Here is an 18,591-nt window from a genome sequence, read left to right as displayed (position 1 = left end):
AAAACTGGTGCCTTCGACAATTCTTGGGATTAGTTGTCAAGCGTACCCCAGGCTCCCATGAGCCGTGGCAAAGGATAACGCGAGGAAGAAGTTTTCTTTTACTTAATTTCTGACACCCTTATGCCTTAGGTAAGATAAAGATAGTTTATTATTCAAGTAGGCATATTACAAATAGTACAATGCGCTTATGAACGTCAAATAAAGCTTCACCGGCTCCAATCTTACACCTCTGCCTCGAGCCGATTTAAGTCCCCCCTCAATTGGAGGAGGGTATCCCAATATGGAACCGGCAACAAACTCGGCGGGACACATCTTACAAAGGGTTAACGTAGTAATAATTAAATGAAACCACTTACATTCAGGAGGATCAAGTTTTAATTTTCAAATAATATAAAATGTTTTTATACACCAAAACTTGAAAGAAGGAAAACACATACTATTGTAAATATAATATTTTGCCTCACAACATAAACTGTACTAAAGTTGAAACTCAAGCGTTGGTACCATATAAAACAGGTGAATTCCAACAACAAATTTAACAACAATAAAAAATTTGATTCCACTCATTTCATGCTTACAGCTAAATACACTATTATAATATCAACTAATCTTAAGACCAGAGTTTGGACGGATAAAGAAAATTAATATCCTAAATTATATCGAAAACAATTGTAGGTTTTAAATTTTACAAGTCAACAACCATAGGGTAAAGGCTAAGGGTTGAAGGCACGTTTGCATTTTGTTGGGTACCTAAGGCACAAAATTTAATATAGTCTAGTGTTAGACGACCAAACGAACGAAAGAAAGAACACCAGGCCGCGTAGCCAAGATGCCAATCGCTAACGCTCCGTAGCGATCGAAACGCAACTGTCACTGTCACTGTCACACTAATGGGGAAGAGTGATAGAGATACATAATGATTTTCGTTGTCGAAGCGATAGCGATTGTAACCTTGGCTAGGCGGCCTGTAGAAGTAAGTATGAGCAACGAAGTATGTATATCTCGATGCGCAACGGTCGCTGCTTCGGTGTGAGAGCGGGACCTCGCTATTTATGTGCAAATGTCTCGCTCACACACCGGAGCCGCGTGCGGTGCGTTGAGGCATTACCGCGAAAAACGTAAATATAAATTTCTTTATTTGCCTCTTTATAACTCGAATATGCAAGAACGATAGAGAGGCAGGTAACGAAATTTCGATTTTTTTTGCGATAGGCCGTTAGTGTCATAACCGCGTGCTTACTTCTGCGAAGTGTTTTCTAATCCTAAAAGCAAACAAAAGCGTCTAAGTTTGCTCTAATGATTCTATAATCTTTTTTTTTTCGTGGAAAAAATAATAGATTCTTCGCCCATTTTAAGATGTAACATTGGTTCCTTCGTTCGTTTTGTCAACTCTCTTGTGAAGAGGGTTCAGAGCGTCCTGTTGAAATTTTTCATATATAATTATTTGGCTGGAAACCTGCATACATCTGCGAAGAAATTCAAAGGTGTATGTGAAGTCCCCAATCCGCATTGGGCTAGCGTGGGGACTATAGCCCAAGCCCTCTCGCGCTCGAGAGGAGGCCTGTGCCCAGCAGTGGGACGTATATAGGCTGAGATGATGATGATGATTATTTGGCTTATTTTGTTTCACATGATTTGCCAATTAGAAAAAGCATATGAAACAATGCCTACTATAATCAAGACTTAAAGCGAGGAACATCTAAACAAGACGCTCTTATAGGTAGAACATTTAAACAAAACCCCTCTTGTATGTACAGTCAGCAAAACTATTAGCTTAGCACCCCTGCATACATATTTGTATGCAGAGTCGCTCAGCTAATTACGTTGCTAACTGTACTATGCAGCAGTGAAATTTGGGCGGACATTCCATATTTGAAATTCCAAACGAGACATACAGTTTGATAACAAATGGCTGATTTAGACGGCGCGCGAACTCGCATGCGATTTTAGTTACATTGCGGACTGTTGGTTACGTCCAATTCAACCGACCGATCAAAAACCGCAATGTAAAAACTCCCATGCGAGTTCTCGCATCGTCTAAATGAGCCCTAGTTGTATGTAAGTACTGACTGAATCTCGTAATGTACTTAGATTAAGTTTGGTGCCCACTCTTTTTAATGTAATTATTAGAAAATAAATCAGCATAAATAGAGTCAGACTAAGCCAAGTTGGCAGTGACTTTGATAGCATAGACTTGACTGCGCAAAGTGTAAAAGCCGTATAGTATAGACCACCGCACCGCACCGCGACCTTGTTGCGCCGCACCCATAAGGGAGAGCGAGAAAGATATTATACACCAAAGTTGCGGTGCGGTAGTCTGTTATAATTTCATAGAAGTTTTTATATAACACTTGCCCAGTCTGTGCTATCAAAATCGCTGCTAACTTATGGTCTGACTCAAACTGGTTATCGGAAATGTATACAAGAATGCAAGAAGGGGCATTGCTTAAGTTTTTAGCACTGAAGGTATAAAATGACCAAAAATATGTTTTTACCCTAAATTAACGTGACGATCTTGTATGTAACAAGCCTGGTGGGTTTCATTTATTTTAGGAATGTATATTTACAATACTGTGTAATACTAACTTATATAAAAGTAGTCATTATATTGCAACTAAACTTACAGTTAAGTGATAAAATGAATTGCATAGAAATATACAACAAGCTATATGTATATAACATTCTCTCAACACTTTGTGCTGGTAATAATTATACTATGTACACGCGTAGACAATATATAGAAAAGAACTTTGTTCACGAAAATATACATAAACGTAATTAAGTATATAAAATTGTGTAAAAAAAAGGTATTAAGTCTTACAACTATTTGATTGTAAATAACTATGACATTTACTTTCGAATAGTTTTGAAACTTTTCGCCTTAATAGTAAATAATAAAGAAAATCTTTTTGACATAATTATGAAATCTTACTTTTTTATCCATCTTATCCAAAGAGCAATGAAATCGGGTCACTGTGTAGTGAAACTTTCATACAAACTTAACTCAAGAATCGTATAAATGGCGTTACTACCATGCCAAGCGCCATACAAAATGACTGTTTTTTGAAGTGAAAACTTCTTTAGCGGCGCTGAGCACTTTTTGAGGTGGGGAAAAAATGATAAACTCGAGACAGCGTAACGCGTAACGCGCTGACGTCATGTGTGACGGACAATGTTATTCACCAAAGAACTTAAGTCATAACGAATCATACTCAGGTCAATTATTTAAAACTGGACTTTTATATTAAGCAATAAAGCTCAACGTTCTAATCTTGTACGGGCTGAAATACGAGGATCTCACAGTTACATTCTAACTTTATATCACTCCAATATGTTTTTAATTACGCCATATACAACTGTCATGTTGTTCAGATCTTTATTATTTACTATTACTATTTGTCTTTGATCGCCACATAGCCCTGTGGCTATATTTCAGAAGATTTCGTCTAAAATTGGTCATGTTCATATAAGTACACAAGAAAATACTCATAAAAACTCACGTAGGCCCACTTGCACCTTTCCACTAACCCGGGGTTAACCAGTTAAACCTAGAGTTACCATGGTTACCAGTACAATTTGATACTAGGTTAACGGTTTAACCGCTTAACCCCGGGTTAGTGAGATGGTGCAAGTCGGCCTTCGTAAAGAATATCATAGAACGAGAATCATTTTGATTGCTCTCAAGCCATTTATGTGGTCTCCATTTCACAAATAAAATTATTGCGATATAAAATCATCAGTATAAAACGGTGTAAATAGTGAGATATGTAGAGATTCATGATGTATGAAGCGTGCTAACACTTGCCACTTAACCGATATCTACATCACAGTGTGTGCGATGCTTTTCGATATTTGCTTATATTTATACTGCCGCTTACCGCTTTCAACGACAAGAACCCTAGAAGTCGTGCCTCTGACGCCAAGAACGCTTTTGTAAGTGCTATAGCGTACGTTGTCAAAGTAACCTACAACACAAAACATAGGTACAGAAATCAATCTACATACAAAGTGCGCTCGAGCAACGCACACATGGACACTGCTCACGGACACGATATCTCGGACCGGTTGGGACCACTGCGAGCGCGAGTGCCATCCGCTTGAGACACGCGTCTGTGAACTTTTTTGTGCAATAATGGAGAAACAAAAAAAAGTTATTATAACTGTTCAGTAGATGGTTGTTTAAATTCAACATTATAAACGGTGAATTATCGTTTTTTAAACTACCAGTCTAACAATGACATTAACCTCTATCCGCCCAGAGACCTATAAAAAGGTCTCCTGAACCATTCTAATTTGAACTTCGTGTTAACAAAATAAAATTTCATTTTGCTTGGCAATATTTGACGTATGGGCGGCTAGAGGTTAAAATAAAAATATTTTAGTTATTATTAATTTATATTTCCATTCTTCCCATTCCATCCTCAACAATAAATCAAACAACCTGATACGAGTACCACTACTACGATAGTTTTTTGTGCATAAGCTATAGTTAACAACCCTAGAGCGACCGCCGAGCGTAGGTATGAAAAGCGAAGTACATACATGTGATTGACTTCTGTACCTACAACGTTTCCAGTAAGGTTTATATTTGCTAGCTTGGATTTGACAGATGGTGCTCAAAAGGTTAAAACCAGGTAAAAGATTTTAATAGGACATGTGTAGAGTCGGATCAAGGAATATTTTATGGACTGACTCTACCTGAGATACCTTAGCCGTCTGGTACAAGATGGTTAGACAGGCAATACTGAACAAATTTCACTATGGATTCAGTCAAGAAATAGTAAAAAAATATTTTTTGTTTTTCGCGACTTTGAAGTTGGTCCCATAGTCGAAGTTGTTCAGTATGACCTACCCATTTCGCATAATATGGCCTACTACGGTCGAAAAACACCCTGTATTTAAAAACGTGCATTTTAAAAATATAAGCAAATATCTAGGTTTTGCATATCTTACAAGCTAAATATACCAACTAAATTACTTAAGTCAGGTAAGACCAGTGACATTTACAAGTTTCGTTTGCCTTAGGACTAAGATGCGTATTTTGAGAATAACGTATCAACTTCAGGTATTACTTTTCAGGTAATTTTAGGTGTCCACCTGGACACTCAGCAAAAACTATGGAACCATAATGGCTCCTCTACACGATGGGCCAACGCCGGCCACTCCAAGGGACGCAGCCATGCGGTAGAATGAGATAGCAATATCACTTGCTCCCTCTAACGCATAAATGCGTCCCTTGGAGTGGCCGGCGTTGGCCCATCGTGTAGAGGAGTCATAACAAAGTGTCTTTACAAATAGCTATGATATAAAACTCATAGAATTATGGGTTCAAAGGTAAAGTTCAATTCAGTTCAAATTTAATTTGATGACAATCGTATCTAAATAAAATTTTATTTAAGTTGCAATCAAATTTGTAAAAAAATTGTTTAAGAAGCGTTTAAGGTGGTTCTTGATATTAAATTTGACGTTTTGATCCAAGAAACAGATATGCAGTTTAATTTACTACAAAAAGTTGACATGTTACATTTTGCCGTAGCAAAATAATTGTTGTATAACCATTTTATGTAAATGTGAATTAAGTATGTATGTATATTCAAGTCACGAAATAAATATTGCTTAAATTGTTACAATTTAAGTTAAGTGTATAAAATTGGTCTAAATTTATGTCTAAACAAGTAAATCAATGTCCTTGTAGTTTTTCTTAGTCCTTTTCTGCGTCAGATAGACACATGCTTTCATAAAGGTGACGTTCGGATGTCAACTGGGGTTACATTAAGGTGATATTCCATTTCTAACCGCAGCTGCACTACTGCTCCGGCACGTCGATGTTATTGTCAATTTCCATAGTAAAATGAATGACAGTAACGTCGCAACAGTAATGCAGCTGTCGTTGGAAATGGACTGTCACATTTAAGGTTGCTGCTGTAAGGTGGGTGCTGTGGCGACGTTATTGTCATTCATTTTACTATGGAAATTGACAATACATCGACGTGTCGGAGCAGTAGTGCAGCTGCGGTCAGAAATGGAATGTTACCTTTACTGTTTGTTGTCGCCGCTGTATTTGTCCATTTAAAGTGACGCTTGCCGCCCCATTACTGTCGCGATTATGACATTCATTGTGTCATTCAATTTATCGAGAAAATTGACAGATACAGCGGCGGCAACAGCGACGCTGCAACAATAATGGTAACATTCCATTTCTAACCGAAGCTGCACTACCGGTACTGAACACGTCGCTGTCATTGTCAATTTCTATAGTAAAATGAACATGCAGCTGTTGTCGGAAATGGACTGTCACCTTAATGCTATGGAGGGTAGAGGTAAGGAGAGAACTCTTTTATGGGAGAATATTAGCAAAAATGTCTAGCTATCAGGTTAACGGTTCCAAATCTCTCCAGAGAAGACGTTATTGACGGAGTGAAGTGCGTTGTCAATGATTTGATTTTTTTATTTAATATTCTAGGTATTGTGGCGTCACCAATTTAAGGTTTTTCGACGGACATTTTTTGATACAAGGAGATAGTCTTCCTTAACTCTACCTTATATAAATAATGCAGCTGCAGTTGATATCCGAACGTTATCTTTATTCGATATTATTTATTGACAGGCCGATTGCCATTCGGTCGAAAGTTCGCTTTCCGTCAAAAAACTGGCGAACGAGCGTCCTCCCGACGGTTTCGGTATAAAAATCATTCAAATCAGGTTCGGATTCGGTAAAAACTAGAGCAAAATCGACCTTCAGTTTCGTAAAACCGATTTCGGTGAGACACTACTTGTTCCCAAACATGCTCACATTGTATTCGATACGGTCATAAAACATGGTATTCTCTTCCCAGAGTGACCACAAGCCTGTCACAATAACATTGCCACTTTATATAGCGCTATCGCATATTATTATCATATAGCGCTGTCGCATGATGACGTAGCCTTGTGTCAGTCACGTGACCACGAAGACGGGAAGAGAATACCAGGCGGAGTATATTATTATACCATTGATACGGTTAAATCCTCCGTGTGTCATATTCTCTCGCCTACACCTCAGTGCTGTGCGTCTGTATGCGCACCTTCTTCTGGCTGCCGTTCCGGTTGAGCGGCGGCGAGTGCCCCGAGTAGCCGGGGTTGGGGATGCCGAGGCCGGGCGCGGGCGCGGGGCGGGGCTTCTTCAGCGAGGAGCGCAGCGGCGAGCGCGTGATGCTGGCGTCGGAGGCGCCCGTCAGCGTGGTGGCCGTCGTGTTCATGGACGCCACCGAGCCGTGCCCGTTGCTGCTGTACGGCTTGCCGGACGCGTCCGTCATCGAGATACCTGGAAAACAAGAGCACGGAATTAATAATAATACTAGGTACAGAGGGCCTCCCGCGAACCACGTTCGACATGTTGCCGCTCTGACGCACTTGTAAATTCGTATGTAAGTGTGACAGAGAGGCAACACGTCGAAAGTGGTTCGCGGTAGGCCCTCAGAAGACTCGCTCTCTAACAAACCGCGTCTGTTACGATCAGGACAGATATGGCCGCTAGGTGGAGGCAGCGCCACGCGAGGCTTATGGCTGGCCACCAAAATTGGTGTGGAACGGGATGTACTTGTAGCTACCTGTTGCAATGTGACGAAATCGCGGAGTGAGCCACGCCTGACACAAGCAGGAAAATGATAGGTAGATGATAAAAATTGGACCGTAAGGGTTATATGTTGGGACATACGTCGACGCGAATTCGGCATAATCCGATAGGAAAAAGCAAAGCTTTATGTCTGCGCAATAAGAGTGTAAAAGTCGTCGTTCGGCTCAGCTCGCATTGATATAAGTGGAGAGACCCTAAAGCCACTTGGTGCTTTTGAGGCTGCTTTACGTTCTTTCGTGCAGGCTAAATTGAAATTTAACTAATTTCCCGGACTGAATCCGACCTACACACAGTCATTAATGAACTCTGTTATAATTATTACTCACCTCGGCTTCGCAAGTTACACAAAACCTTAACAAATTATACACCTAAATCTTCCTCAAGAATCACTCTCTATTGATAGGTGAAAACCTCGTGGAAATGTTCAATAGTTTTTGAGTTTATCGCGAACATACATACAGACAGACGCAGCGGGTAACTTTGTTCTAAAGGTGGAGGTTTGCGCCGCGACCGAGACAGAAGACCGCGACCGGAGACCGCGACCATCACTTGCCCATAGGCAACATATAAGCGACAGTTCGCGAGGAGACAGAGACCTCTCGCGTCTCTGTCGCCTGTCTCTGTCTCGCCGGAAACTGTCGCCTTAAGGTGTTAGTAGTAGTAATAACTCCACGGCGACTACTGTCAACTCCGTTGCTGTCGCTGGTGTGCTCTTAAGCGGCTGTTGGCTGTCTAAGGTGTTAGTGAATAGTCGACAATGTAACAAAAGTTCATATAGCAATTACCTCGGCCCTCCTTGAAGCCAGGGTTATTGATGGTAGTAGAGTCGGTCTCGTGCGTGGGGTCTCCGCCACTGCGGCGGGTGAACAGCGCGTCGTACACAGACATGATGAATAGAAGCGAGTTTATTACTATGCACACGATCTGGAACATTATAAATATGGTTATAAATCGCTGTCTAAGTAAAGGTGGAGGTTCGCGCCGCGACAGAGGCAAGCGACCGAGACAGAAACAGAACAAGAAAGACATACAAGCGATAGACAAAACATCCTCCAGACTGAGCATAGTCGCGCTACCCCCTCTGCCACGCATACGATAATTTTACTCCATGTTCGAGTCGAAAGTGTCTATGTGTGACGTCCGTGTCTTTGAACGGACCAATCACGACACTCACTTCGCTCACCTCGTCCCGCGCACCCCTGCATTTTTGGCATCATCGGTTGCATGAAATAGTTGCTCTAATCTCTGTCTAGAGGCTTCCTAGTCTATGCATTATGGTTTTTGCGACGTCCGATGTCAGCTGAAGCCCTTAATAGATATGACATTTTCTTTCCAGGTCTCTATTCAGTGCAATATCCGGCCAGCCTCTCAAGAAGGAGTCCAAGTTATCCCGCCATCGCCGACGAGGCCTGCCGGCTCCCCGGTTAGACTCGTGGGGCTCCCACTCTGTGGTTAACTTGGCCCGCATGTCGTCCGGCATTCGGCAGACATGACCAGCCATGCATGCATGGCATGAAACTTATCGTAAGAAGACATCGCATATGAGTAAGTAATTTTATTAATGAATATTTAGTTTATTGACGACCGGTCTGACCTAGTGGGTAGTGACCCTGCCTATGTAGCAGATGGTATCGGGTTCGAATCCTGGTAAAGGCATTTATTTGTATGACGATACAGATATTTGTTCCTGAGTCATGGTTGTTTTCTATGTATTTAAGTATTTGTATATCATATATATCGTTGTCTGAGTATCCACAACACAAGCCTTCTTGAGCTTACCGTGGGGCTTAGTCAATTTGTGTAAAAATGTCCTATAATATTTATTTATTTTATTTTTATTAATGAATATTACCTGCACATAGAACGCCTCTCCCCTCGTCACCCTGAAGCCTCTGTCATCGCCCTGCACGGCGAACAGACCTGCCGCGGCTATGGACAGCAACGCTGAAATGCACATTTGTATGGTGTTGTTAACACTGCTGAGCTAGATTATGTTTGTTAACTCTTTGACCGCCGTCAACTGAGGGCTACAACCCAATATCAAGCGATATACAGGGTCATTTTTGGAGCGTTAGCCATAGTGAACAACTTTTTCTAGGGGACCAACCCCGTAATCCCAAAAAAAAATGGCCTTCCCATAGAAAACGTCGACAATCGACATCCACTCGACCAAAATCTATGAAACGGCCAAAAAAATTTTGTGATTTCGGAGTTGGTCCCATAGAAAAAGTTGTTCACTATGACTTACCCAATCACCTCGCACAATATGGCTAATGGTCCAAAAATTACCCTGTATACCAACCGATAAGGTCACGATGACACGCCGCACATGATAGGCGTAGCGTTCAAAGGATTAAGCAGTAAATACAGTGTTTTTCATGTCTAGCCACTCTGGGCATACTGTATCCAAGGACCGGAAAACCCCTCTTTACGCTTAATCCTATCAATTCGGTAACCCAATCGTTTCGGTTACCTTATCATTCGGTAACCCTATCATACGGTTACCTGATTGTAATGGTAAGCTTATTGAAACGGTAACCCTAACATTGTTAAGGGTTTTTAACAGGTTTTCATTCAGTTATGGTAACCTTTATTATCCGTTGCTTATTGGTTTGCTACATTTATAGTACATTATTGTCGAGGCTCGGAAGTAGCTACTTGCGGGCTGAGGATTCGTTTTAAACGGACGACCTATAATTATTACAGGACCGGGAGTATTTATTTTATTTATTTTAATTATTTTATTTTTATTAATTTAATTTATTTTATTTATTATATTTTTTTTTATTGATTTAATTTATTTTATTAATTTAATTAATCCAATTACTTTAATAATTCAATTAATTTAATTAATCTAATTAATCTGATTAATTTTATTTACTTTATTTATTTTATTTATTTTATTATTATATTTATTTTATAATAAGAACACACCACACAGGTAGGTATAAAGATAAACAAAGGAACGGCAAAAAAACTTGTTTATGCTGGAGACTTCATAGATCGCACATGCCAACCTCGGTTATTCAATAACAACTTGAATTTAAGTGTGCGTAAAGATTACAATCGTTTGAACTGGTCAAAAATCTTATAATGAGGTAACTGAATAGACTGGGTTTTTATTTCGGTTGCCGGTAACAGAGGTTAACCGTATCTGATACGGTTACCGAATCAAAGTGTTACCTTATCAGACGGTTACCGTTATGGTAGGGGTTTTTACAACCGCTTCTAAAATATGAAAAACCCCGGTTAAGGTAACCGGTTCCTGTCCCTGACTGTATCTTGCCTAACCCCGAAATCAGGAAAACCATACACATTTTTTAGCCTATACGTTTTCAGTTCTCGAGGTAGCAGCAACACTGTTCATCGCACATCGCACAACGCACGGATCCGTATCTAAGCATACGAAGGATTAAGGCGTATTCAGTAAGTTTCCTATACTTAGGGTATATACTAATCATTAGGGTTGAGTGAGACTTACCGGCTAACAGCGCCAGCGCCAGCTTCAGCATGACGAGGGTGGAGTACTTCAGCCCGACGCGCTCCTTGGACGAGATCATGGCTAGCTGCAGTACTGACAGCACGCAGAACACGCCGAGCACAGAAGTACCGATCGCTCCGACTACGCCCGCTATGTGGACCGCAGCTGGAAATAGACAATGTCAATTGTTAATAATCTTTTAATTAAAGTTGTAGGTAATTAAATGAGCGTTGGTAGAGCTAGTATGAGAATCAGAGGTAGTGGGTTCGGAACTCAAGTATTAAAAATGAGTACGAAATATAATTTGAAGTTTTTGGGTGAAGAAAAATATCGTGAGGAGATCGGACGTTGTTTCGCCTCTGGCTTAGAAGGTTGGATGATGTTCGCTTTCATAAAAAAAACGAATCCTGCGCCAATTCTTCAGGTAGGCTCATTACGGTTTTTGAACTTAGGTATACCTAATTACCTACTATATATGTAATGCAAAAAGTAGTATAATATAACCTAATGTCTCGACATCAGTACTGTATATGTCCGGTAATACCAGCAACAGGAAAAATGAATTAGGACAGATCCGTAATATACTTAAAAGGGCGCAATAAAATGGTTTACCTCTCAACTAAATTGACCCTGAATCTAATCATATCAGTTAACCTTCCGCGCGCCAAAGACGCGCATGGTTACCATTTAATATCAACCATTATGCATTCCAATAAGGTTTACTATAGACTGTTATTTATTTAGCCGTTGTGTGGAAAGTGTTAAATTCGCAACTAACCTCTTTTCACATTTTCCTAATATCCAAACCGGCACACATCACTTTTAAAACCAAAATAGTCCCAGTAACCATTAAAACAGTTTTCAGTTTTATTTATTGCAGCATATCAGTCGCAACAAAACACCGAATGACACAAAGTTGGACTGAGCGGGCACGAAAACACTTTCATCTTGCTTCATTTCACAAAATGACTCACCACATACACTTCAGACTTGAACTACTGACTTTTTAAGTCATCACGACTCACTTTCGATAATTAGTTGAAGTAATCATGATTTTTCATGATCGTGACACCATGATCATGAAAATATTACTGTCTAGTTTTTGTAGAATCAGACTAAACGAACTCTGCATTTCATTCTCAATGACAAAGTGAGGCGATGTCATCATTAATGTCAAAATTATATAATAATATGACGTTAATAATGATACTCCACACTTTGTTATTTATATCCAAGTTGGTGCACAACTGCACAAGTAGCTTAGACGGACTCTGATAATGTAAACATTATCAGAGTTTCCTTGCAAAATATATCGGTATAGTATACCGCCTACAAACAAACCGTCTACGCTACGCGTACGCGTTTGGTCTACGCTAAACAAACTGTCGACTGATTTGGCATTTAGGCCTGTGAATCTAACAATGTAGAGGTAATTCTGAGTAATAGTTAGGTATTATCAATATGCATGACACGCGTAACCTGTAAGGTTGCGGTAGGTAAGTACCTAATCTGGGCAATCCCATGCGTCATTACATTTAGACACCTGCTTATTAGTCAGTAGTTAAAAATATCAAACTAATCGTAAGCGACTAACGAAATTGCGTGAATTATCTATCATTACGGTAATAAGCAGTTAGATTTTATGATCGTCTCAAAATTCAATTCGATGATAGGAGTGTTTCCTGTTTCCCGGTGTAGTAAAAAAAGCATTGCTCTTGTCTCTTTTATTTACGTAGCAAGTCGACCCTTGTCTGTGTCCATACTTTTAGGGTTCCGTACCTCAAAAGGAAAAAACGGAACCCTTATAGGATCACTCGTGCGTCTGTCTGTCTGTCGGACCATCCCCCCCCCCCCGCTTTATCTCTGAAATTACTGAGCCTAAAATTTTGAAAAAAATACACAAAATAGTACTTTACCTATACCCAGGAAAACCTATTACACACAATGTGCAGTCAAGCGTGAGTCGGACTTATGTAGGTACGGAACCGGAGTCCGACTCGCTCTTGACCGGTTTTTCCATAGTTTTTCCGGAAAAAAAGTCGCTAAGTTCACATTGTAAGCGTGCACTGAAGAGGATAATGCGAGTACATATTTGGGTTATATTTCAAGGCTGGGCATGTTTCAGGTCATTTGCGACAGTTGACAGTAAGTAATGTTGAGTAATGTAGGGCGAAGCATTAGCTCAGCTGGATTTGCATGAAAATTACATAATGCTCGTTAAACCAGACTAGTATTAGTAGTATTTATGATGGCTATTTTACCACTTATGTTCGTTTTAACGTAAGAGTTTTTGTCAATTCTTAGCTTTATTAAAGAAATAAATAAATGTAAGGAGAATAATCTATACACGCAAGGACTAGGTAACTACCTACCTACCTAAAGTCAGGTGAGGTAAGAAAAGCATAGTTTTTAATTTGGTCAGGGCCAGAGAAACAGTATGAAGTCCTGTTACGTAAGTATTTAATAAGTTTAAGTTAATTTTATGTATGCATTCGTTTTATTTTTAGTACCTATCTGTTCATTTTCCCTACAATTGTTCCTTGTTCCAGAGTTTCTCTTACCCTACATAAGCATAATATAATATTTGAATTTTCACTTTTAAAATCTCCATATCAGTTCTCTGCATAACTTAATTCATACAAAGACCTTGTTACAAACTCTTCAAAAACAACACATTTAGCGATAGAGAGAGCAAAACCGAAATTGACCAAGGACCGACGAGCGAAACATCTTAGTCAATAGTGAATGGTCAACGGTTTTATATTAAAGTATGCTGTGGTGTAGCATCAAATGTCAGGCCACAGCAAGTTATTGTCATATAACCATAACCCGGTTACATTAGACATTTGAGCCCACGAATTCGTTGCAAGCCCTAACATTCTTCTTCTTCAGTCTGTCCCTCAATACTGAGGATCGTGACATCACATCCTTCTGTTGAAGACCAGGTTCCTCCATAGGGTTCTATTCCCCGCCATGCCATTAACGCCCTAACATTAAACTGAAATAAATGTCATATACTAAGAAAAAGTGACCAAGGCCTCCAGTGCCCCAGGCTCAGTAAAAAAGTGCATATGCTTGGAAAATTTGACTAACGTCTCTGTGACCCCGGTGGCCGAGTGGTTCAGGCACCTGCCGCGATAGCAGAGGACGCTGGTTCGATTCCAGCCTGGGGCACTGGAGGCCTTGGTCACTTTTTCTTAGTATATGACATTTATTTCAGTTTATAATTTATATAGTAGTGTTTCTACTTGATAAAAACAAATTAAAATATTTCCTGGAAATAATTTAATTTGCTCAAATACTTCATTGCCCTAACATTAAGACACTTAGAATCTATTTATAACCTAATAGTATTTAACGTTGCTACAGAAAGTAGTTACATTTAGAGGCTTACGTGACCTGACAATATTTTGGTCGCTATAGGACCATACATGCCTATCCATTCATACCTCTACGTAATAATATGACAACAAAGGAGCATTATAAGGAACAAACATATTATCTAACACTTTCGCGTTTTGTACACATATTCAATTACACAAACGGGTCTACCGCGATATAATTTCATTGTTTTTACCTTTAATTCCGACGTTTCAGCTGAGTTGCACCAGCTGTGGTCACGGAAAGGGTAAAAACAATGAAATTATATCGCGGTAGACCCGTTTGTGTAATTGAAAACATATTATCGTTCGACGTCCCAACAGCGTACTTGTAGCAGACCATCGGCCAAACGGAGTATCCCATCGTCTTGTCAAGTTACGTTTGACGTTTTAAACCTGGGACACAGCGACTCCACTTTCGAAAGCTCTACTACTAATCTTGACCTACTACTACTATTTCTTACTAATCCTGACCGTCTAGCATGAGTTGCGTTCTCGCGCGCGAGTACACTTAAAGTCGCGCGCGAGAACGCAATTCATGCTAGTAGATCAGGCTACCCAAAAAAAAAGTGGCTGTTATGGTACAAACCATAACATAGTCATGTGCAGTTTAAACATGGACTACACACAAGCCTACCTACTCTACCTACAGTGACATCATTATGGCGGTCGCAATCAGCACCGAGATATTTAAGAGCTTATCAACGTGCACACTAGATATTGAAAAAAGGGGCCGCTACGTACTGTATTTGGTATTTAAGTATTTACCTTTTGAATACATCAAACTAGTTTTTATGTTGCTGGATTCGTCGAACTATGAACTCAAAACAAAACTGCCGTTTTAACTTTGGACACATAGATTGACGTATCCAGCAACATTATCTTTCGTTAAATTTAAATTATCACGATTATTTTGCAGTGGCGCTAGTGTGTACGTTGATGGGCTCTTAAGATACCATATGTATTTTACCGCATTCTTGTATTTCATACTTCAGCTCCAGCTAAACGTCATCTAATGTCATGCCATTAAAAAGCGAGTAGCGGTCACTGGTCACCGAGACAATAGCGTTGGCATTGACAACATCAGTCATAAAGTAATTGTCCATTATCTCTGATACGCCGTGTAGGAGATACGAGGAAAATTGACGAAGGTAAATGGTTAACAGGAAATGCGCTTCTTGCGATGTAGAAGTAAAATGCACTATGAAGATAATGTACGTATTTTAGATGATCTTCCTTGAAGAAACAACATGTATTTAAATTACGTTACGATAATGTAATGGAAGTCAACGGTAGCCTGCCCTTTGCTAAATCTCTAACGGTATCAACTTTACCAGGTACATTTACGAGTATCTATCTCTATTGTATATTTTGAACCCCTGGTTAGTTCCCAATTGATAGGGAGGGATTAAAATCAAAAAAGTCACCGTAATCCAAGCTTTATTTGCCGCTTCGTGTTAATGTACTTCTTAAATGGTTATAAATTATCCATGGTAAGTTAACATATTCTATAGTTTCTATACGAGTATGTATAAAATATAAGGAACATTTTAATGTTGTACTACAGAAACGCTGCGAGGCAAGGTATCAATAAGCTGCAGTCAATCTTGTGGAATTTTAATGAAACCTATTAGTTGCTTGCGTGCTGCCAAATCGAACCAGTGACGTCATACCGACCTGGGTTTTGTGTCTAGCTCGGACAATAACTATTATAATAAACGGTATATGGCAATATTGGTATGCATACTGGAAACGTATCTAAAAAAAAAATCCTGTTGTATGAAATTAATATGTTAAATTTTACTATTATTTCCATTTCAAATTTTTTGTTTTGAAATGTCAGCTCTCTATCTATTACGGTTCTTGAGATACAGCCAGACGGACAACAAAGGCTTAGTAATCAGTGGCTGCTGGTATGTTGGCACTGGTAAAGCAGGGAACCGGTACGCCGGAAGTACTGTAAGCCGGATTAAAAAGTTAAATAGTAACCCGGGTTTTTATCCTGCCAAGGATAAACTAGATCATGATCTCTGAACTACTGCCAGTAAATTGGAAGCGGGAGAACTCAAAGCTTGGACATGACCCTCGAGTCAAAAAGTTTGGAAAACCCTGAGCTCAAGTGAGCTCGATGATCCACAGCTAACACAGCTTTGGTATGCAATATGAAAATATCGGCAGATTGTCAAAAAATAATTTAAGAATAGAGACGCAAAGCTATATAAGTACTTGTGAACTTATTCAAATCGATAGCCATATACTTCCGTATCTTATACAATAATCTCATATCATATTCCCTCAGGGAACCTGATATTTTCCCCATTCTCAGTCTAACGACGTAAGTATAATGAAGTTGGTAACGTAGCAAAACCTGTAGAACTCACACTGATAATATAATCAACTTTATTACTGGAACCGTTACTCGAATAGGTGCATTTCAATAAGGATTCCGCGGAAGAACCGGTTATATCTATATCTTAAACATATTGTGTACCTGTGTCGGTGTGAGCGTGGTAAACAACTGTACGCGTTGGTTCCATTTATGTCGTAATGTCAATGTCAGTTTTATTGTTTTGATGATGTCATAATTAGTAAATAGAATCAGTTTGAACTAAGTAGGAAACTGGAGGTTATTTTATTATTAATCTTTTCTACTGTATCAAGTATAAAATTAGTTCTGGTAGTTATAATTTAAGTTTTTGATAGTCACTACCTAAGTGCATACTTTCTCAAGACATTTCGAGGTTTCACGGATGACTTAATTCCCCTTATGCCCCATAACTAAATGTTCCTAAACCTGCCTAGTTGCCTTTACCCTATCTTACTTTTCTATACAACAAGCAAAGAAAAATTGAAATAGAGGAATGTTGTCAAAGTAATTTATGTAGTCATTACATTTACTGCCATCTTTCGACACAAATAATCAAAACTTTCAGAACGCCATTTGACTTTGAACCTTATTTTTTCACTGATATGTGTTAAATTTGTTAAAAGTCAAAAAGTATCGCCATCTATACAAGAGTAGGCCAAAGGTATCCAATATCCTCGAGTAGATGACGATACTTTTTGACATAATTCCTCTAGCCTAAATTCTTTTTGCAACAAGGATGATTATTATGCAAAAAATGATAATAGAGACCATAAAACATAATGGGAAATTACATTGCAAACAGATTCACCGTCACAACACAAACTAAAGAACATAAGCGATGATTCAACATTAAATTATACAAGTATTAAATTAAATGCAGTTACTATTGATACTGCAAGACGTGACTCAGAGAGACGTGCAAAAATGCCGTCCGACTTTAGCGTGTCTGCTGAACTATAGTTCCAACTTACATTTATTTACTAAACTCTCTAATAGTCGTGAGGTTTATCACGACCATGGTATTATCTAGACCAGTTGGCGTTTAGCACTAGGCTGGCCACTTACAAAAGTTGCGAACACATTAGGAGAGATACCGTTAAAGACTAGATGTCGTTAATGCTGGGGCTATATTCAGGTTTTCTTTTCTAATGGGTTTTTTGTACTAGAATGTCTAGAATGCTAAGTTCCTCGTCATATTCAGCTAAGTCAAGTACTTAAGATTCATCTGTAGCGGTTTCTATACTTTCTATACAAAAACAAATTAACTAAAAACAAAAACTATAAACCTATTGAAGCGGTTGGATCGTGCTGCGCAGTCGAATGAAGTTATATGAACTAACTAGACTAGCATAATGAATAAATACTAAGTAGAGAATAAACGCTTCATTCTATACGGCATCGTCCGCCTCTAAAGGAGCCCACTGATTAATAGACCGCCGCCGGACGGTATCGGCCTGTCAGTAAGAACAAAATTTTGACAGTTCCGAACAACTGACAGGCCGATACCGTTCGGCGGAGTTAACCAGTGGGCCCCATAAGGCCATAACAATACAGGAGATCCCACAAAACTGGAATTTACAGGATTCATTTTGAAAATTAGAATCTTTAGGTACTTGAAATGGGATTGACAACTGTCAAAATTTTTTATCATCATATCATATCAGCCCTTTATCGCCCACTGCTGAGCATAGGCCTCTCTTCTAGTACGCCACTTGTCCCGGTCCTGAGCTAATGAGTGAGAAGTGAC

At 39.3% G+C, this 18,591-nt stretch overlaps 1 protein-coding gene across 3 annotated transcripts in view; it reads right to left on the bottom strand.

Annotated features, from left to right (window-relative positions):
- Positions 1-357: 357 nt before the first annotated feature.
- LOC134670789 (uncharacterized) overlaps positions 358-18,591 on the bottom strand; it is a 77,257-nt gene continuing 59,023 nt past the window's right edge. For 2 of the 3 annotated variants that reach the window (XM_063528609.1, XM_063528608.1), the window contains 4 exons: positions 11,097-11,261; positions 9,468-9,559; positions 8,401-8,539; positions 358-7,303 (listed from right to left, as the gene is read on the bottom strand). In XM_063528609.1, coding sequence (XP_063384679.1) covers positions 7,032-7,303; positions 8,401-8,539; positions 9,468-9,559; positions 11,097-11,261 — 668 coding nt within the window. In that variant the 3' untranslated portion in view covers positions 358-7,031. The remainder of the gene's footprint in view (positions 7,304-8,400; positions 8,540-9,467; positions 9,560-11,096; positions 11,262-18,591) is intronic. The other variant, XR_010099130.1, reaches the window with a different exon arrangement.

The sequence above is a fragment of the Cydia fagiglandana genome, chromosome 14 (genome assembly GCF_963556715.1).
Source record: "Cydia fagiglandana chromosome 14, ilCydFagi1.1, whole genome shotgun sequence".
Taxonomy (NCBI): Eukaryota; Metazoa; Arthropoda; class Insecta; order Lepidoptera; family Tortricidae; genus Cydia; species Cydia fagiglandana.
The sequence above is the reverse complement of the archived record's forward strand: the minus strand, read 5'-3'. Positions and strand labels throughout refer to the sequence as shown.